At 36.9% G+C, this 21,821-nt stretch overlaps 2 protein-coding genes across 3 annotated transcripts; one reads left to right on the forward strand and one right to left on the reverse strand.

The window, feature by feature from the left end:
* Positions 1-128: 128 nt before the first annotated feature.
* On the reverse strand, positions 129-8,166 carry LOC143446932 (inter alpha-trypsin inhibitor, heavy chain 4-like). Its single transcript, XM_076946800.1, has 18 exons — positions 8,058-8,166; positions 7,695-7,897; positions 7,499-7,580; positions 7,209-7,376; positions 6,867-7,036; positions 6,056-6,325; positions 5,745-5,866; positions 5,539-5,664; positions 5,123-5,267; positions 4,903-5,031; positions 4,682-4,764; positions 3,347-3,519; positions 2,872-3,100; positions 2,588-2,638; positions 2,414-2,500; positions 826-942; positions 552-663; positions 129-466 (listed from the first exon to the last, which is right to left on the reverse strand). The coding sequence occupies exons 1-18, from the start codon at positions 8,163-8,165 to the stop codon at positions 256-258; spliced, it is 2,586 nt and encodes an 861-aa protein (XP_076802915.1). The 5' UTR covers position 8,166; the 3' UTR covers positions 129-255.
* A 3,925-nt stretch (positions 8,167-12,091) lies between these two features.
* On the forward strand, positions 12,092-20,552 carry LOC143446931 (RNA polymerase-associated protein CTR9 homolog). 2 transcript variants are annotated; one of them, XM_076946798.1, is made up of 25 exons: positions 12,092-12,440; positions 12,997-13,095; positions 13,207-13,308; positions 13,388-13,525; positions 13,750-13,957; positions 14,312-14,460; positions 14,583-14,690; positions 14,818-14,925; positions 15,050-15,178; positions 15,251-15,382; positions 15,717-15,953; positions 16,235-16,418; positions 16,528-16,616; positions 16,809-16,994; positions 17,240-17,383; positions 17,484-17,693; positions 17,783-17,928; positions 18,119-18,190; positions 18,334-18,469; positions 18,565-18,705; positions 19,022-19,081; positions 19,239-19,397; positions 19,473-19,642; positions 19,714-19,847; positions 20,144-20,552. In XM_076946798.1, the coding sequence occupies exons 1-25, from the start codon at positions 12,399-12,401 to the stop codon at positions 20,293-20,295; spliced, it is 3,435 nt and encodes a 1,144-aa protein (XP_076802913.1). In that variant the 5' UTR covers positions 12,092-12,398; the 3' UTR covers positions 20,296-20,552. The 2 variants fall into 2 exon arrangements, with proteins under 2 accessions (XP_076802913.1, XP_076802914.1); XM_076946799.1 differs by lacking the exon at positions 19,022-19,081 and having other exon boundaries at positions 12,094-12,440.
* The last annotated feature ends 1,269 nt before the right edge of the window (positions 20,553-21,821 follow it).

A 21,821-nucleotide genomic window follows, 5' to 3' on the forward strand; every position in this document is an offset into this window, starting at 1 on the left:
TCGAACCCTATTTCTTCAAGATTACTTAGAATGTATGATAAACAGCGAGCCTTGGAAAAGCAGAATCGCATTTAGATTTTCTACTAGTTGCCTTACGATCTGAGTCGAGACATTTTTGGACCAGCCCGTGTTTCAAACATCGGTTTTATTTTGAGTAATTTAATACAGACAGATAAATGTTACTGTAACTTAAATCAGCAAACTCCGTTGGAAAGGTTTACGAGATAATTTCTCGAAGCTTTTTACCATTACAAATCAGACAACTTGAAGATGAGCCAAAAACCCGCGTCCTTGCACCACGTCATCCGATTGGAAGAGCAGCACAAAATTCTTCTTTGCCTCAAACGATGACGTGAGCGTTTCGTAACCGCACAACTCTACCACGTCACTTGACGTCATGTTCTTTTTGTCGAAATCGCTGTAAATCAGGATTCGGTCTCGGAAGCATGCGTCCTCTAAATCCAACCTTTATAGCGAAGAAAAACGATTTTAAGACCAGCCGAATCATAAGTATTATGTATAGGCTCTATACAACTTCCGTTGTACATTACTTGGAAAATGTCATTCTCATTTTCGGATCGGTTCTCTCGATTTCGCCACCGCTTCCAAATTCATCCAACAATGTAATTTGCCATATGCATTGACTGTTTTCTGGATATAAACCTATGACCATAGAACATAAATGCCATGAATAAAAACAATAGCGTAGGATTTAAAATAGTTGCCATTAAGTTGCAAATGTATGACCGAAAATAATTGCAAATTCTTAGTTGAATGAATGTCTATGCAAGAATAACCATTAAAAACGTTGTCAGACAAACTAACCTGGAAATCTTGGCGACGAGATGTTTTTTGCGGACTGCAAAATTATATTTTCACCACAAGATGTTTTAAGTTCAAATGGATCAGCTGGTATTGGTTTTTTGCTAGGTGCCGCAGTTTCTATACAATGGCAGAGTTAACTTTGTATGTTTACGATTTTTATTGCCGCATTCATACGTACTACTGTAGCCGACTGATTTGAATGTGTACAGATTATAATTCCGAGGACATAGGCCTACTGTTTAAATTGAAAGTCAATTCCAAAAACAAGGTGGCCTTCAACAAAATAACAGTTTCCAGTAAACATACTGGTGAAAGGATTTTTAATAATATGCAGTGGTTAAGCAATTATTGCCACAGTTATCCTAATAGGACGAAGAGGGCGGTTACAAAGACGTCACCATGTAAAAACAATAAGCTTGTTGACTGGGGTATGTATGAGATATGATAGTAGTGGCAGGCTAGCTAACGCGTTTTGATGGAATACGTCTCCACAGGCAGGTGAATAGTGGCAGATGACGTTTGTTTTCCACATAGGAATGTCACAAATATCAACACATGAAGTGGTAAAGTATTCTTGTTTTTCCCACATTTTCCAGTAGGCCTACCAGATGCTGGCTGCAGCCAGCAGCCGAGACTGTACAGTAGGTTAGCGTATACGTTGACCAGTATAAATACACAAACGGTAAACAAGATTCTGCTTATTTAACGCAAAATGTTGTTGTACACTTAAGTACGCTTTTATTATACCTATTAATAGTTATTTTTCGGCCACACAAAACGTTCTATTCATACTTGATCCAAATACTGTACCTGAGTCATCCTTATTGTTTCTTCTATGGTGACGTAAAAAGAGCGGTAATTTACGTCATAAATAAGCCATGAATTTACGTTTTTTACCACGTATCTATGGCAATAACTGCTTGACCACTATAAACTACATGTTAGAATATTCTTCAGTATATTTATTCACCACTACTCTTTGAGTTCAGGCCAACCTGTTTTTGAACTTCCCCCCAGTGGAGGGATTCAGCCGGTTCGCACCGGTTCTTGGAATTTTAATGACTTTCGCGAACCGGTTGTTAACAAGCATATGCATAGGTCGTGAGAGAACAGGATGTTAAAATATTTGAATCTCACCACTGCTTGCCCTTCACTTTAACATAACAATCTTTGAAAAACAAAAATTACTTCTCTAATTTAGTATAGAATAAAAACGAGATATAGGTTGGCACTCTGAAGGTTAACTTTATTTTTGATTTTTCTGCACGAACTTTTACAAACATAATCTTGCTTCCTCAGGCGTACTAAGAATTATTATTTTTATATACTGGGTTAACACGATTCTGCCACCATCAACTTCTCGAATTTAGTAATTTTCAAGAAAATAAGCTACACATGGGGTAGTTGTGGCTGAGCTGCAGACAACTATCATTCGTTCACAAAATCATCAACCATATGCGAAATGTAAGCTTTAGACGTCTTAGATTTATAGCTTAAACACCTTTCATATAAATAGGTTGCATGCAGCTCATTATTTAGTGTATTAAATCTTCCTTTATATTTATACACAATGGTTTTTGTAACCAACCTGTTGGTGGCGGCTGCCACCTGGTGGTCGTTGTATAAACTGGTGGCGTTGTGGCCGCTGCTATTGCTCTGCCACCCACGATTCTTCCTGGAATGAAAATCCAAAGTTTACAACAATATTTTGTTCGCAAAATATTCTAAATGCGTTTTCATTGTTAGCAAACAATTACCGTACCCCCGCCATAACCGAAGTAACTAGAAGCCGGTAAAGACTGCAGCGAGAGACCTGCGAAATAAAACATATAGTATAGAATATAGATGCTTCCATGTCTGTTGCATATAATCGCAACAAGTAGCCTACAAGTTACTTTAAAAAAATGAATTATAACGTATTGTAGGTATGCAATTTGTATAATATGAAGCGGTTCTGTGCAAACGTTCAACTTGGTTTATTTGATGTTAGAAAAGTGATGAAAATAATGGTAACTTGAAAAAATATATTGAGATGTTTTTACTTACTTCTTCCAGGTGACTGTGGTTGTAATAATCTACGTGCTTGAACGTTACCATAAGTTCCATAGGGTAACGGAGGCCGAGGGAACGGAATAGGATATGTCGGTGTCGGTTTTGGTGGTGGTGGTATTGCGTCACCATCCGGTTTCGTAACTACCAATGACGTTAGCGGAGTGACGAAGTTGTATTTTAGCGACAGCTGAAGTACTTTGGAATCAATTTCAGAAACAACATCCTACGAAAAAATTTTACCGTACGTCAAGGGAAAGAGGATTTAATTACAAGATTTTTTTGCGTTACACTTTCCAGCACTCGTTACCATATCTGGTACAATCTTTTAATAAGACAAAATCTATCGTTTGGGACAAAATACGTTAAAAGAAAAGAAAAATAGAATTATAAAAAGAAGACTTTTGCGCTCCATGAAGTGGGTGCTTTACAGTGTAAATGATGTAAAGTTTGCATCAAAGCCAATTGTTACCTTATTACCAGCTGTTTCTGTCTTATTCTTAAGCAAATCTTTGATGGTCAGGTAAGCCCACAGTTTCTCCATGTCAAATCCATCTTTGGAAAATGTTCTCTCAAACTTCTTGCCCCTGGATGTGAGCATCAATTTTCCTCCGACAGATTCTCCTTCCACCACACCGATTAATCCTAAAACAATGAAATTATATTTAACATAACTTATCATAACATTGTATGCTCGAATCCAAGAAATACAAGTCCGTTAGTTATCAATTTAGGGCCCGCAAAAGTCAATAAAGTCAAAAATTTTTAAGGACCTCGTCTGACCACGAATCAAAGAATAAAGTTGTTTTCAGCACCTAGGGGATTGTTTCTAAGAAGTTTATAGGTCAAAATAAAGTCAAAATTTACAATAAAGTCAAAATTTTCAATAAAGTCAAAATTTGTCAAAATATGGCTTTTTACAAAGTTTTTGTGTTTCTTGAGAGTAATTCTTGTAAAAATCCTCGTGGAAGCATTGTAAATCAGGAACTGCGACACAATTAAACCATATTAACCCATAAAAGCAGGAAATAAGTCACAATGCCCACTTGGATCAGCAGTAACTTTTATCGCAAATTGTCCATTGTTTATTCATAGTTACGTATTTAAATAATTCTTATAAAACAGTTCCTCTTCATAAACGTGGTATTTTCGAAGATCAACAGTTTGGATTTTAGGAATAGCCTACTGACATTCTGTAATACAAAAATGCCTAAGCAAGCTAAATCGTCTTCAGCAAAAGTTAGACAGATTTGTCGAGATTTTTCTGATGAATTTAATGCAACTCCCGAGAGTGATTTAAGGTGAAATTTTTGCGAGGTTACAGTGAAGTGCAATAAAAAGTATTTTGTTGAAAGCTACAGGAAAAGTAAACGCCATCAAGCTGGATTAGAGCAACAACAAGCATTCCCTGTTTAATTTGCTGTTTATTAGAATTTACCATGCGGAGAAAATCGAGGCAAAGTGCCCTTTTCACAAGGACAAAATAACACAAGCTACCTAAATCTATCGCCAAAAAACACGACGCACTTTTTATAATCCATAAAACACCTTGACTTTTCGACAAAATATTACGTTTGGGTCTGAAATCGACAAAATATTATGTTTGGGTAACTGAATGGAGGAAGAACTGTGGCCTCTACAAATAAGCAATTTCGTTAGGTCAAAATAAAGTCAAAATTTGATAAAAATAAAGTCAAAAAATTTTTTTTTCAGGTCAAAATAAAAATGGCCCTAGTTATCATATCATTCATATGTATGTGACGGACTCATATGCAATACATGGAATCTAGAGCAAAATCTTTTTTACCTGGCTCCCGACTATCCGGTATCCCGACAGTGTCAATCTGTCCAGCAATCAAGAACTCCGCTCCGTCAAAAAAGTTGTCAAACCTAAATGAATAACGAATAGAAAACGCACGTTTATAGCAGTTCAAGCTTTTTGTGTCATAGTGGTATGCTTTTTGCTTTTTTGATAAAAAGTACAAGCGTGACCACATCGACGCAAAATAAAAGAAAATAAAAATTTACTGGGTCTTGGTCAAGTTGCCGACCGTTGCCCCTCCATATCTGACGATGACGTGTGCAAGTAAAGGAGATGCAACTTCGTCATAGAAATTCTTCAGTTGTAACGAGGAGTCGGCGTCCACGTAAATCCGGCTGCGAGTGATAAAATAAAAGCAATTAAACCAATCATCGCGGGGAGTGCTACGTTTTCAAGAACGAAATCTCACTGCTTGGTTCAGGTTACCGAGATAAACCTTTGTTTTCTAGCGCCAGTTTTTCCAAAAAGGTGTGATCCACGTCATTTCCGAATCCCAAGCAGAAAAGCGAATATTTTCCGGCGATGCGTTTCTTAACTATGCTCCGTATTTGCTCCGTATTTGTAACAGGACCTTTTGTTCGCAATTAAATAACTTGATTAAGCATCGATAAAACAAAATACAGTTTTAAGATGACGACGTTTAACATCGTGACATTAATGACATAGAAGTTATATCAGAACTCTAAACATAATCTTTAAAAAGTCAGAAAATAAATACGTTTTATACGAAACAAGAACATAGAACGACGGCTTTCTTTTATAATTACGTTGTATGAAACGCCAAGAATCAATAAATAACGGAAATCTTTAGATGAATTTCAATAGAAATCAAATATCTTCACCTGACGTAGGTTGGCCATCGGTCAGCAAAATTATCATGGAAGCTTCCTTCAATGTATTGGTCTGGTTGCGAGTGATCAATTCCAGCAGAGATACTGCTTGCATGGTCGCATCGAACAAGTTTGTCCCTAAGAACAAAGTCCCATGAAGATTTACGAACTAAAAATGGGAACTTGGTATGCTGTAAATTTATGGTTATTCGGCCTACCGCCATTGGCATAAATCCTTGAAACGAAATTTTTCGCATTGCGTATGTTGTCAGGGTTGACGTCAAGCATTTCATTGTTTTGCCAGGTGTGCGCTCGAGAATTGAACGTGATTAAATTGAACCTGAAAATGGTAGATAAAAATCATGAAAAATCCCCAAATTTATTACTGTAATGTCGATACAAATGGAATTTTATACGATCTCACGGAATAACAATAACACTAACACACGGACACTATATGATTTCTATGAAAATCTTATTATACGATCTCTATGTCGATTCCAACCTTGCTCTATGACGATTTACTTACTTATCGTGATCTGCAAGATCGTCGAGGATCACGTCGAGAGCTTCTTTGGTTTGTCGGATCTTCCTCCCGGACATAGAACCGCTCTGGTCGATGACAAAAACGACGTTCTTCGGGATGACAGGAAGATCGGTCGGAGCGAAAAAGTGGACAAAGTATCCGTCCTTTATAAGGATCTCTCCGCCCAACTCTTCCCGAGTGACGTCATAGGTGACAGTGAAGGTGACGTCACTACGATGAAGGGATCGTTGTTTTTCAACTGATGGTTCGTATCTGGAAAAATGTAAGTTGTAAAGAATTGTTTGCTTACTACGTTAACAGATTAGATATAATTGGCTATGAGGAGTCATAAACTTAATGGTCATAACCGATATATCGCTACGAAAGGCATAAACGGAAATATTTGTGCAAAAAAATTTACGTTAAGCCACACAAAAATGCTTGTCAGGGCGTGGTTAAAAGCTAAAAAGTTGTCTGCTTATTATTTTTTTATGTTTTTTATTTAAATCATATTTTCCAAAAATTTATAATGAACAATTATAACGTTTTAAGTAAAAAATACGAGAAATGCGAGTCGGAGGTAGTCGCATAACAAATTACATCATCTGTTGTCATTATTCATCAATAGCCCATGACCGTAAAAATTCCCTCTTTAAGAAACACAACGCAATATTTAAACATTGTTAAAAGTTTTCGTAAACACCTTCTTATATGTCGTTACACTAATTTCAAAAATAAATCATTAAAAGTGTTCGTCTTAAACGAAGCCTGTGGGCTATAGGCTATAACCTATCACTGTGACTGAATTACCCACATCACGTAAGCTTGACTTCCACTTCGCCGAACTATCAAACCCTCATTATCTGGAATTCGCGGTTTGTAGCGTCCTCTGCCTTTTCCATCGGGCATTGGCGGGTGAGCTTCTATTGACTCAATACCGGATGGTTCGCTGATGTGGACTTCTATTTTCAAGTCTTCAACAATCTTTTTTGGAAAAAATACGTTACAGGTTTGCAAACAGTAGCAGATCTTCTGTTGATTAATTGATTGTAACAATGAGATAATATATACTGCAACAGAATTATAGAATTGGAGTATCTGTTCATTTGTTATTTTCAAATCAGTTTGATTGTTGTTGACATTATATAGTTAATACCTGTCCCGGGTTGACGTAGATCTCGTGATTGTACACACCCAGTGTCCGTTTGAGTAGTTCCTGGTAATCAAGTTTAAACGTCACCACTCCGCCCGATTCAACGTTGACTGAAACATCAAACGTTTGTGAGTCTCTTTCGTCAGCCGTCACCAAACCAGCTGATTGTCCCTATAAGGTAAGAGCAGAAAGACGTTATTCGTGACGCAAAATGCAATAAATAAAGCACAGGTAGTTACAAAAATAAAAAATCAAAGTTTCACATGTGAATGATATTTATTTCCTTATCTCACCTGGGCAACCGCCTGGTTGTATCGTTTTCTGGCTTTGTTTTTTTCGTCTACGATTCCCACGTAAGTGACTAAATCAATCTCCCTAAACGAAAAAGGTAATATTGAAATCTACAAAATATGCATTCGGCCTAATTAAACAATCGGCCTAAATCAAAAGATATGGACAAATATGCATCATTTTAAACAAAACTGTTACATAGAAAAGTTGGATATAAATGCGGATTTCGGGAGCCTGAGGACAACAGAGACTTCTTGAGCGATGGGAGCGTTATTTCTCACAACGCTCACCACCACGGCTTTGCTGTAACGAGAGGTAACGAAGGATAAAACATGAAACTTTTCGATAGTTGCTTCGGAAGATGTCGTGCGACGGAAACGACGAAAGGGCATTGCGTTTCCCTGGAAACGTAAAGTAAAATTGTTGTTTAAGAAGTTGTAATTTCTTACAAGAAAGTTAAGAATTGATTTCTATTATTATAGACCTATATAGCTCTATATACAATTTTACCAACAAATGCCGTAGAAATTATTTAACGGAGAATAATGATAGCTTGTATACCTGCTTTGATCTTGCCATGACGAACGACATGTCCCGGGTATCGCCGAAACAAATTCCTGTCGTTTGCAACAGGGTCAGTAAAATGCAGACAAAACCTAGTCGTGCCATTTTATCTAAGAAAATACATGTAAAATAATTTATAACAAAAGCGAAACAAAGCGATTTTTCAAAATTTTTGCTTCACCCAAAGCAGTGACCGAACAGTTTTGAACAACAATAAACCTATGCAGTTACGCTGAAACTGTCACTTGATTGATTTCAGCTCTAACTTCTATCAAACAGCTAATCTTTTATATATAACATTGCGTTATGTCGCCTTTGGCTGTGTGTCGCGCAGGAGTGAGGACTAAATTAATTTCGCAAATGCGCTCCAGGCCGATTCGAAGTATTCTTGAAATGGTTTATTTTGTCTTCAAGCAAATATACCCTGAAGCACCACTTTAGCAAGAATTAAACTTAAGCAGATCTTTTTGTTGTCTCCTATGAAATGAAGGCACACTATCTTTCATAATCATCAATTGCCTACGCCGCTGTCAATCAATCTGCAATCCTTCTTTGTAGTTTCATGCGCCTTTTCAGATATACATTGATATTGATATATTAATATTGATATCAGATATACATTCTGGCACCCATATACTTGGACGCCTACTTATTTGGATCTAACTTTACGGTAAAACAACCACAAGCATATTCATGCCCACACGGTATGCTGTATACGTAGCACTATATATAGCCATACGGCCTTTGGGTAAGCATTTGAGGTCTTGCGCTATAAATCACAGAAAAAAAACAAAAAGATTTAAGTACGTTCTTTCATCGAAAGGGAAAGTTTAACAATTAGGCGGTAAAATTAAATTACCAGTTAAACAAAAATAGAAAAAAGTAAGAATTCTGTGTCGATAAAGTATTACGCGCCGCAAGCGTATCTTTACTCTCGACGTTTTCCGAGGATTGTTTGTCGTTGCAAAACCAACCACATTTGCTTTACTTAGCCTATATATGGTTATACGTGCTACCAATAGCGTACAACCTTGAAGTTAAATTTCAAGGTTTTCAGTATGGCAGCTGATATTGCCAACTAAATTATACGGCGTATAAGCTCATATGCAATGTTTGGATTAAAAAAAATTAGCAACCGGTTCTTTGAATATAAAGGGACTAAACATTTTCGGCTCAAAACTAGGGTTAGGCCAAAATTACATATCCAAAAATCGATTAAATAATTTGTCCGCAAACTGAAATACTTATGTTGACTGTAGAATTACAAATTTATATCAGTGAAATTTGTTAGCTCTATCTTTCTCTTCGTTTGTATATGGGAATACGAGTGGGGTCTGTGCCTAAGAGTTTTCTTTTTTAGAGTTTCTTGTTAACCAAACTTAAATGTTATAACATAATAACCTAAACCTAACCTAAGTCTATCTTCTAATCTAAAACTCACTCCAATAAAACTTAAAATAGCTTAAATCGAATTTGCATATCTATTTTCCTAACCTAACCATGTGACCTACTTTTGGTAAAATAGTCACTCTCTGTTAAAAATCTGTGGAGAAGTAATAAAATGTAGTCTGAAAGACAATAGGCAAAGTAAAATCAATAAAAACTTTTCTGATTTTCCACTTGCACATTCCATTTAGCCTATTTTCATACTTATACAATATGGCAGCAATACAATAGCTTCGGCAATTTACTGTAGCCCACAGTGTAGTGTAAAACGTTAAAACGTTGTAGCCTATAACCAGCTTATTGTAGACTTTCCTGTAGCCTTCAGTTTCCATAAAAATCTGGGTTCGCGATTTACATAGCCTAGCCCAAAAAGGTAGGTTCTTTTAAAAACACTGCAGCCCATATTAATTTCATTCTTTATGGTATGGTATGATATGATTATGTTTATCCTCGGACTGAGGAAAGTCTTCGCACGACTTAAACCTGGCGATGGTTCCTCATCGGTCGAGTCCCGGTTATCGTGCTAGCGTTTGTGTAAGTTCCGATTGCCATACATTTTTTATTTTGTTTTTTTATTTTTTTATAATATTGCCCGAATTTTGCACTGTTCACCAGGTCCACTGAACAAGAACAGGTGTCGTTAATGCTTTGTCAAGGGCGTTACTGTAACGCTTGCCGCCCTGTCCGCTAGCTAACGGCAGGACAACACGTCAAATTACCGAAAGAGTTATTGTGTTTTTTTCTTTATTCACTATTCGCTTTTCGAGTCAGTTGACTAACTTGACTTTAAGGCAAGAAGGCACACAGACGCTTTTGGAGACGACTCTCAGCGTCAAGTTATGCCTGTGCTTTGACACATGATATTTGCATACAATAAAAAAATATAAAGTTAGACGCAGTCGTGAATCAGGAACAGCTCAACAGCATGTATATGGCGTAATGTTCTTTGTTGCGCTATATTACTACGGTATGGCGCTACTGGGTATCGAACACGGAGCCTGAGTCGCATGTGTTGCGAGGCCAGCGCTTATTAAAAGTATAAGGCCAACGCAGAAAACACAAAAGTATCGGATTGATTAAATCTAACCATTCCGCTCGAAGTACCTGCATCATTCACCTGTATGAACATTTGGCTTTTAAGTAACAAATAATTTCCTAATAAACCCATCCTCATGGCAAAACGACAACGCTATGTTCAGGGTACGTTAGGAACAATAGATGTAAGCTTTTATTAAGTCATGGTTGTTGGTTCTTGGTTGGTAGTTTCAGCTTGTGGAACGAAATGCAATTATAAATTTGAAAACAGCGTGCTTGGCATCGAAAGTAAAGATTTTATTTTGCTTTATAATACTGTAGTACTAATTGTAAATAAGATAATGATAGTTGTATACGATATTGTACTACTACTGCACTAAGAAAGCAATTTCGCTGTTTCACCACCAGATCACTGTGCCGGTGCACACAGTCCACATGCATGGTAGACTTGTATATCCTATGGAAAACCTAAAAAGTGTGCTGCTTTTTCTTAAAAATGCGAGTTATTATTATAGATAACTATTCCACCAGTATATGGAATGTAAATTTTTGTGCACCGGACAAAAATTGTCGTGTCATTTTCATAGACTGGTGTGCACCCAGATTGCATTTCGTTGATATTGGGAAATATATTCCCCGCGCAAAACGTTTGGATTTCAGCCGTATCCGCGCAAAACCACGCTGAAATCTCAGCCAGTCAAACTAATGAGCGTCTTGGTCTCACACGTCGTATGTGCCGTCGAGGTTTTGTGCTTCTGTTTAGTTTTCTCTGATGTTACTCAACTGGAATTTGAGAAAATACCACATAAAAGTAAGCCTATTAAAAATATGTTGGAAGTAGACTAAGTCGTAACCACACAGTTTTGTTCCGACACTGATAAGGAAATTAATCAATCATGCGTTACAGAAGTGCGAAAATTATGTCTGCCGCTCAGTATGCAAAGAATGCAGTCTGGGTGTACACCAGTCTGCCAGTGGCAAAAAAGTATGTACCAAATATCACTGTTTGAAAATTACTTAGCTTACAAAGAAGCTTTTTTCACCCATTTTGTGCACCAGATTTCCGGTGACATTTCCAGTGCACAACGCTTTTTTTTCCATATGAGCTATTCCGTGCTAACAGGCCTTTAATACAGTTACACTGACAAAAGGCAAAAGTGTGCACTGACGTACGACGATGTCGATGTACTCCTCATGTGTGTGTGTGTGTGCAAAGATACAATTTTTTTGTGTGATGATGTGCACTGAAGCTTTAATTTTTTGTGTGCTGCACTTTCCACTATAGTCGCTTGCAATGAATACGGTAGCAGTACCTCAGCGTTCATAGTCATGATTCTATAGTGAAAACTGAAACACCCTCAAGATTCACGCTTCGGTGCATTGAATTCTTTTTTTCTCGTGAAAACTGCCAGAGCGATAGTTTTAGTCTGTTGCACTACCAGTTGGTTGTGTGGCATTCTATTGCACAATTAACATTGCCTGACTACCCTAAGCTAAATAGATATTAGTATATTGCATATATAATACTGTATTTAGATAAATCCTTATCAACTATTTTTTTTAATTGAATTATTTAAGCTCTCAAATAAGTTTAATCTCATGATCAATGTGTGTTGAGCTTGGAATGGCGAAATGGGTGAAGTAAGAGACTGGTGGAAAGAACTGCCAACTCTTAAGAAGATTGGTTATGGTTTAACAGGCACTCTTATCGTATTGACTATCGGATTGCATTTATATAACGAGCGAAGATATATCTATGATCCCTCGAAGAAAAACAAAGTAAAAACTTCAAAGTGGGAGCAATAAGCCAGTATAATATTTTCAGTAACCTGAGACAAGTGTTTGTGCCGGTCAATCATGGCTACTTCTGTTGAAATTCCACTTCGGGATACAGATGAGGTGATGTTTAACTTAGCATCCTACTGTACAAAATCATTTTATTAATATATATGTAATTAATAATTAATATAGTAGTCTTTTGATGCTGTTTTACGTCCACTCCTTTATGAAACAGGTTGAGGCTTGTGTTGTCATTATGACAGCTTAATATCATTATATTAATAACATAATTTATGTTGAAAATATCTTTTGAAATTATGCACATGTTAAACCAAGCCTTCAACTATATATAATGCTTTATATAATTTTGTTTAATAGAAAAATGCAAACCTAACAGAAAACTGTTTGTTAACTGTTGCCGCAAGAATGCTTGCTTGAATAACATAGATTATTTTAACGGGTCCAATGTAATCAGCGCAAATTTGCCAAACATTTTCTGCTCAATTAAACCTAAAAGAAAAAATTTTACTTAAAGTACAAGAGAAAATTTTGTATCACCAAAAGCCGAAATTCAGTTTCCATAACAGTATTTTTCATTTGTTTTTTGCTCAAGAGACACCAACTATTCGCCGTAATCATTTACTTTTATGAGATTTATTTATTTCTTTTACAACAGGTTATTGAGCTCGATCTCACACAACTTCCTGAAGGTGATGAAGTTCTGGGAATTTTAAAGCAGGAAAACACAACCTTAAACATCTGGCTTACTTTAGCCGTAAGTTAATAGGATTTTAATGTAAAACATTCTAGCAAATAACAAGCACAGATGGAATAACAAAGTGTACATAATTTCTATACTTTGTTTGACTTGTTTTCGTAATTGCAGCTGGAATATTACAAGCAAGGCAAAGTCCCAGATTTTGTCCAAATACTTGAAGCCGCTCGAACAGGCGCAAATTTGGACTACAAAAATCATGAAAAAGATCAGGTACCGTAATGGTAGTGCACCTTGAAAAGGGGTGGTGCTTTGAAGTTGGTGCTAAACTGACATTCTGTGCTGTTTTCAGATGACATGTTTGGACACTTTAGCCGCCTACTATGTGCAGCAAGCTCGCTCAGAGAAAAATAAAGATCGTAGAACGGAATTATTTATGCAAGCAACTCAACTTTATACAATGGCCGATAAAATCATTATGTATGACCAGGTAAATCGCACATTAAAACATTACATTACATCACTGTGTTGTCTATGCATAGATGTAAAGCAGACTACGTCATTGAGGTGTCACTGGCTAGCTCATTCAATTTTATGTTTATAGCAATTTCATTGGGAATCATTGTCTGGTTAAAGATTGTTCCAGCAAGTTGGTTGGAAATATATTATCTGATGGTTTGTAAATAAAAGTAATCAATTTTTTGTCTTTTTTAGAACCATCTATTGGGCCGTGCTTGCTTTTGCTTGCTGGAAGGAGACAAGATGGACCAAGCAGATGCCCAGTTTAATTTTGTGATGAATCAGTCTCCTGATAACATTCCGTCGCTTTTGGGGAAAGCTTGTATTTCGTTCAACAAAAAGGATTACAAAGGGGCCCTAGCTTACTACAAGAAAGCTTTGCGAACCAATCCTAATTGCCCAGGTGCTAATTAAAACTATATGCATGACTTTTGTTTATAGCATTGCAATTATTGGTATATAGAGTTGCAGTTTTCTTATTGCTCTCCTGTTAAAAGCTTTTATTTATTAAATGGCTTGCATTTTATTGAATTTATCACTTGGAAGTTATGTATGATATTCTTGAAACAATGGGCAGACTTACTAGGCTATAGTACATATATATATATATATGATATATATTTTTTTGTGTAGATTAAGTTGCTGTTAAAAATAGGTAATTTCAAAAATGTTGCTGGTGAAAAAGGTTTCGAATCCCTGATTCAAAACTTGTTACATTGTTAAATAATCCTGGTTCTTGTTATGTTCCCTTTATTAGCCGATGTTAGACTTGGAATGGCTCATTGTTTTTACAAACTCAACAAACCTGAGCGTGCCAGACAAGCTTTTCAAAGAACGTTGGATCTTAACCCATCTTCTGTTGGAGCATTAGTTGGAATTGCGCTGCTTGATTTGAATAACAAGGACGTAAGATACAGTTGACATTTTGGCTGATGTACACAACCTAAATATCATTGACATGTTGTTAATTTTGTGTCCGTGTTACATTTCAGTATGTAGTAGCTTCTAGCTATTATTTTTCTTGTCAGGTTGACTCCATTCGGAACGGAATAAAACTATTATCAAAAGGTTATCAAATTGATCCAAGTAATCCGATGGTTTTAAACCACCTTGCCAATCATTTTTTCTTTAAAAAGGTTTGTGATGAAGTTTTCTTAACATACGTTTCTGAGATAAATTTAAACTTCATGGCCAAGTAACTCGCATTTGCTCTAAGTAGAATCTTTTTACTGTTACAAAACATGATAACTGTATTTTGTAAAGGATTATGAAAAAGTTCAACATCTTGCATTACATGCATTCCACAACACGGAGAATGAAGCCATACAAGCAGAGAGCTGTTATCAGCTTGCAAGAAGCTTTCATATCCAGGTGGGAAATCTCTTTTTTGACATCAACAGACATTTGTTTAGTTGAAATCTTCTATTCCTTTATATACTACCTGTGTGACAGGAAACAAAAGCGGTGGTGTTTCATTAAGTGTTATGCATTTCAGGGTGATTTTGACCAAGCATTCCAGTATTACTATCAGTCAACGCAATTTGCCTCAGCCACCTTTGTGTTGCCGTATTATGGACTTGGGCAGATGTACATTTATAAAGGAGATGAACAGGATAGAGAACGGGTATCATATCGTTTGGTTTCATTACAGAATTCATTTCTCAATAGTTTGAGCTTGTGTCACTTTGCTCTTTAGGCTGCCGAATGTTTCGAGAAGGTCCTGAAAGCTTATCCTAATAACTACGAGACGATGAAGATTTTGGGATCCCTTTATGCCCAGTCAGATCATCCAGATAAACAGGATCTTGCGAAAAAGCATTTAAAAAGGGTAAGATTTTTGTCACTCTATTGCCATAAGATCCAAAAGTTAGTAGAACACCAACAAAGTTCTTCAAACAATGATTATCAGGGAAGGTTTAAACCAGAGATGTCCAATCTGCGGCCCGCCTGAGATTTTTGTGCGGCCCGCTAGTCATTTTCACTCCAAAAGTATGTACTTCATGTACCCATTTTTCTTGAAATTTAATAGGTTTTGCGGCCCATTCAATTATTTCAAGTGACAATGCGGCCCACTATAATAAAAGGTTGGACATCCCTGGTTTAAACCAAATTGCATTTGTGGTTTGCACCAGATTGCAAAATTTTCAAAATTCTTTACGCAGGTTACGGATCAGTATCCAGACGATGTGGAGGCCTGGATAGAGTTGGCTCAGTTGCTGGAACGTCAACAGATTTCCTCAGCAACCACTTCATCATCAGATGGGGTTCAGGGAGCACTCTCTGCATACGGCACGGCGACATCTCTTGTCCGAGATCGAGTGCAAGCAGACGTTCCTCCTGAGATCCTCAACAACATCGCCGCTCTTCATTTTAGGCTCGGGAATCTCAATGAAGCCAAGGTTTGTACTTCTTGGATTATTTTCTTTTTTTGAAGTACTGTAGTTTAACTATTGATGTAATTCTTAACCTATTTTATTAAGTAAACTTTTTACCCTAAACCAACATTTCTTGTCAATAGTTTCAAAAATATTTATCAAAATTCAAATAAAATTTATTAAGAAAATCCATTTTTATCGTAATCTCTAACAATTTATACCAGCTATCATCTAGCTTTATAGTAACTAAATGTCTAACTAAAGACCAACTATTTTAACAAAGTGGCTGTTAACTTGTTTCATAGAAATATTATGAAGTGGCGTTAAAGCGTTGCGAGGAGGAGTCAAACCACGATGCTCTTTACTATCGATCCATCATGGTCACGATGCAGTACAACCTGGGAAGGCTGAGTGAGGAAATGTACCAGTTTGAAGATGCTGTTGGCTTTTACAAAAACATCCTCAGGCAGCATCCAAACTACATTGACTGTAAATCTTTTTGGTTTCATATGTTTCACGGACCTTCTTTGCTTTGTCACAGTATCATGCAACACTGCAAACCCAAAGTTCTAGTTTTCATAGTTTTTCTTATCTTTAGGTTATCTGAGACTCGGGTGTATGGCCAGGGATCGTGGCCAAATATACGAGGCCTCGGAGTGGTTTAAAGAAGCGTTACAGATTAATCAGGTTGCTTGTTGGAAAACTATCAAAATTTTTTGAAATATTTTGTAGGCTTACTTTGGTTTTATATCATAATTGACCAAAACGTTTAACTAGATTAGTATTCATTTGAAATAAGGCATAATACTCAAAATCCACAAAATAAATTTCAAAAATCCAAAACTGAAAAAAATCCTTACCACCGTGCTTGTTCCTCAGGAACATCCTGACGCTTGGTCCTTGATTGGAAATCTGCATCTCGCAAAACAGGAATGGGGGCCGGGGCAGAAAAAGTTCGAACGAATTTTGAAGCACGAGCAGACACAAAATGATGCTTATTCCATGCTTGCCCTGGGAAACGTCTGGTTACAAACACTTCACAACCCAACCAGAGACAAAGAAAAGGTTTGGCTAAAACGTCAATGTATTTAGTCAAGCTGAAAATACTAGCACCAGTCTGACATAGCTTTGTAAATATGAATTATGCTAAATTTTATGAAGTATAAATATTTTGCATCGGTAATGTTTTTAGGGATATCTTACGAAACTGACTTTCTTGGCTATACAAGTCTTGTTAATGAGATGATATTAAGCACATATTTGTTAAGTAGACGCTTAATTTTAAGTCGTTTTTATATTCACATTGACAGGAAAAGAGACACCAGGACAGGGCACTCGCAATGTACAAGCAAGTGTTAAGAAACGACCCCAAGAACATTTACGCTGCTAACGGAATAGGATCTGTTCTAGCACATAAGGGATATATTCGTGAAGCTAGGGATATATTTGCCCAGGTAGAATTTGAAAGGTAGACGTCATTCATGCAGTTATGGCATCAATCTCATTCTTGTCTGCTTATAAAGCTGCTGATAATTAATTAATTTGTGTATTTAGGTTCGTGAAGCTACGGCAGATGTTTCCGACGTTTGGCTAAACCTCGCGCATGTGTACATCGAACAACGGCAGTACATTAGCGCTGTGCAAATGTACGAGAACTGCGCGAGAAAATTCAAAAGAAGACGTGACCCGGAGCTCCTGCTTTACCTCGCACGGGCTTATTTCAAATGCGGCAAGTTACAGGAATGTCGAAAAACACTTCTTCGGGTAAATAAAGAAGGAGATTATAGATTAGAGCTACGTTCATATTTGATGAGAGCTAACCTTCATTTAAATTACCCCTTGATATGATACAGGCGCGGCACGTAGCTCCTCATGATACAGCTGTTCTTTACAACACGTCGATTGTCTTGCAACAACTTGCCACTTCTGCTCTTCAGGATGAGAAGAGTGATCTGAGAACCGTGCTAAGGGCAGTTGCTGAGCTGGAGCTCGCTCAGGGGTGATGTTTGAATATTTGTTGAGGGTTGATATTTAAACCATGAAAATATTTTTATTGCCATATTTATTCATGGTTCATCAGCTGTGATAATTATATTTGTTGAAATGATTTAAATGTTAATGTCATTTGGTCAAAAGTCTGCTTTGCCCAAGAAGAGCATATCTGTAGCTGAACTCCTTTTTTTCTTAAGGTATTTTCAATACTTGAGTAAGAATGGAGACCGGATGAGATTTGATCTTAATCAAGCAGCAAAAGAAGCCAGGTTAGTTCAAACTTATCACGAGGAAGAATTTTTGTTTGCACATGAACACAACATTGCTGTTGTCCAGATGTGTTTTATTCTCTGTTGGTGTGTATAAGTAATAAGTATATGTTGGCCTTATATAAGCTGCATTTACAATCTAGCAAGTGTCGGGATCTTCTGTCACAAGCTCAGTATCATGTGTCGAGAGCCCGTCGCCAAGATGAGGAGGAAAGAAAAATGAAAGAAGAGCAAGATAGAGAAAAGGCTCTGCTCCGTGAAAAACAACTGGAGGAAGAAGTATTATCATTACGCACACAGCTCGTGTTAAAAACTTATTTTTCTAAACGCATAGGACGCAATTGTGGAGCTTCATAAATGTAATTCTTTTTCAGCGCAATCGCATCCGTGCTCAAGAAGAGAAGATGCGAGCGCTCATAGAGCAGAGAGCACAGATCCAAGACAAGAATAAAGCTCTCATGCAGATGGCTGAACAAATGGAAGAGGAAACTCCAAAGAAGAAGTCAAGCGGAAAGGTAAATTGACAGACGGAATAACTTCATAAGATGTTTATTGTTTCCGTAGTGTGATGTTAAAACATGAATAATACGAGTATGTATTCCTCACGCAAAAAAAACAAAGTCAAAAAAAGTCGACCTTGAGAAAATATTTTGAGCATGAATTGACTTCACTATTTTTAGTCAGTTTGTCCAGATTTAGTCCCAAGTCAGTTTTCAGTCATACTTTTCACATGAATTTATACCCAGTAAAATTGCAGAGTTTTAACCAGATAGCATTTAGTCACAGTTTGCTTTAAAGGGCAGTTGATCTGTCATATTTTACGCAACACAGAAACGTCAGTCACGCAGGAAAGGAACGAAAAAGGGGAAAGGAAAGAACAAAAACAGAAAAGTGAGCAGCTGTCAGATTTCTAGTTGCATAGACATCTGTCAACTAGCATCTGCCCTAAAGTCTGACGTTATTTTTATCATATTTATGTTTTTATAGCTTTCATCATTTGCAGATACAGGTATTCATATTTTTTTACTGAATGTTATCTCTTATTCAGAGGAAACAACCAAAAGTCATCGATGGTTTTGTCAACGATGGCAGCAGCAGTGATGCTGTAACGTCAGCCAAAAAGAAGAAGCTTGACGGCTCCCAAAACAAAAAGAAGAAAAAATTGAAGAGCAAGAAAGAGCGGGGCGGAGACAGATCACTTTCCAACGTACGTAGTTTACAAACTTCAAAACTTCACCCTTATTGGCTGGATTCTCAAAAAGCATTTTTGATGTCGTGACAGGACGAAAGTGATTCTGAAAATGATGCCAGTTCATCAAAGCGTCCAAAGAAATCAGCCGCTAAGAAGCAAGAGAATCTAAGCGCAAAGCAAAAGATGAAGATAAAATCGAGAGCATATATCTCTGACTCCGATTCATCTCTTTCCTCAGACAATGAACAACTTGCGGAAGCGTAAATAACCATTTCACTCAACAATTTTCATTTTCAAAACCAGCTTCTAAATTTTTTTGTTTATGTTGCAGTGACGATGCCCCGAGTCATAACCAGACCAGAATCGCATCTTCATCATCAGAAGATGATATGCGAGTGGAGGAGGAACCAGCAGCAGAAGGAGCTTCATCTGATGATGAGAAGCCAGAACCAGAAACCCAACAAGGTACAGTGCAGATAAATGGCTTAGTGCATGTCTTGAAGTGAATTGCACGGATGAAATCGGTCACATTAAAACTAATTAATTATTATCATTAATAATGGTGCAGGCTTTTTATTTTTTGGGGGTTTGCATGATTCATAGCAACAGTTTATCTTCAATTTTTTTTCTGACTTTTATTATGTTGTATCAATTTGAATCAGTTTTTGTCACCCTTGAAGCAAAGACTACTTGGCAAGATCTCAAGATAAATTCTAAAGTAGACATTATGGAGTGATGTAAATCTATTCATATGTCTTTAGGTGGAAGTGAAGAAGAAAGTGATGCACAATCCAATTCAGGATCAGATGCTGAATCCGAGGAGCAAGAGGCTGTTGCATCTGATGATGCTCACTCTGATAAGGAAGAACCACGTCCGGATTCAAGCAGTGACGCTGCTTCAGACTTGGAATGAAAATTTGCACAAAATATCGAATACGGTTGATCTCAATCACATCTTCTGCAAGTTTCAATCAAAGTCCTTTATCGTTGAGGGAATCATCTGGGGTTATTTGTGCCAGTAAAAGAACAATTTGTATTCTGCCATTGTTAATGACTACAGATAGCCTTCGATTAATGATTAAGCTGCAGTTTGATATATAGGACACTTCTGAGAAAGTAAAGATAGAGCTGTGAATTCCTACCAATAAATACCAAGTGGGCAAATCTGAATGTATGAGGTTCTGTTGTTTGTTCTCTATATTTTGTTGCCATTGACTGAGAAGAGCGAGAAGTATGGCCCCGAAGGCTTACAACTCACAAAATTCTAACTAAGGTGGTGTGATATAAAAGTTGATGAAAGGTTAGCATTGCCACAAAATTTACAAACACGTTAATGTTGGAACTAGAAAGTTAATATAATATAATCAAAAACTAGACGAGGATAGGCACAAAAAGGTAACACATGGGACTATCAATATGTCAGTTAAAATGTACAGAAGCCTGGAAGATATACTCATGGGTTGTAAAGGTAAAACCTCACCAAAAGAAAAACAATTACATTTGACTACAAATCTGAATGGTAGTGTACCATAAACCTAAAGTTAACGCAGTTCAACAAACGTTTTTCGTGGGATATCAATTAGGATGGGAATTTGGCCGATTTTCTTTAGCCGTTAGCTGCCACTGAAGAAAAGCGACAAGTAACATAGTTAAATGCAGGCAAAAGTGAAGTACAGTAATGTTCATTCTTAAGAAACGTGGTGAAAAGTGTTGCGTTAGCAACGTATGTCATGCTACACTCCAAAATTTATAAAGGAAACAAACTGTTCAAACACTAAAATGATTAAGCAATTATTTTATTTTTCGTTAAAAGCGCGGTGGGGCGAAAAAATCAAAGTAGCATTTCCAAGAATCGATGGTTTGCCAAACATTTTGCTCCAAATTCGTTTTTATATGTCAATTCCAGCTAACGTTTAGTCGCTAGCCGGATATATTTTTCCAGCTCTAGCTTTAAACCCTTAACAGGCAGTGCGCTATTGTACCGCAACCTGATCCGAAACATAATTAAGATTTTATATTTTGTTATTATTTCAATAATAGGTTTATTTTTTATTGCAACTACTGTAGGCCTACTAGACAAAAATACAGCAAATTCAATGTTGATTGTATTTCCATCTTCAATGTAGTAATTTTCGCCAAACATTCTTTAAAAATACTTGAAACACAAAATAATGAAATTTCACACAAAAGACATTGTGAAGTCTTTGCCAACCGCTAAATAACGGTAGAGCGCCATGATCATTGCCGAAAATAGTCACGTATTGTTCCCAGATCATATTCAGCAACAGTTGCTTTGTAGATTCGGAGGCGCACACACTCTTCAGAGACGTCTCTCCACATCAAGTTATATCTGTGCTTCGGCGCATGTTGTCTTTCGATACCAGGCAAGCCAGATAAAGTTTCCCATCTAACAGAATGCTTAACCAGCCCGAATACGAG

This window comes from Clavelina lepadiformis, chromosome 2, assembly GCF_947623445.1.
Source record: "Clavelina lepadiformis chromosome 2, kaClaLepa1.1, whole genome shotgun sequence".
Lineage (NCBI taxonomy): Eukaryota > Metazoa > Chordata > Ascidiacea > Aplousobranchia > Clavelinidae > Clavelina > Clavelina lepadiformis.

Bases quoted from the DNA above. Each gene is read 5' to 3' on its own strand.
- LOC143446931 (XM_076946798.1), top strand. From the start codon at position 12,399: ATGGCTACTTCTGTTGAAATTCCACTTCGGGATACAGATGAG. The intron at 17,929-18,118 runs GTGATGTTTGAA...TTTTTTCTTAAG, and splicing joins GAGCTGGAGCTCGCTCAGGG to GTATTTTCAATACTTGAGTA. The intron at 18,470-18,564 runs GTATTATCATTA...ATTCTTTTTCAG, and splicing joins AAAAACAACTGGAGGAAGAA to CGCAATCGCATCCGTGCTCA.
- LOC143446932 (XM_076946800.1), bottom strand. From the start codon at position 8,165: ATGGCACGACTAGGTTTTGTCTGCATTTTACTGACCCTGTTGCAAACG. The intron at 5,867-6,055 runs GTAAGTAAATCG...TACCATTTTCAG, and splicing joins GATCTTGCAGATCACGATAA to GTTCAATTTAATCACGTTCA. The intron at 3,520-4,681 runs GTAAAAAAGATT...TCATTGTTTTAG, and splicing joins ACCGGATAGTCGGGAGCCAG to GATTAATCGGTGTGGTGGAA.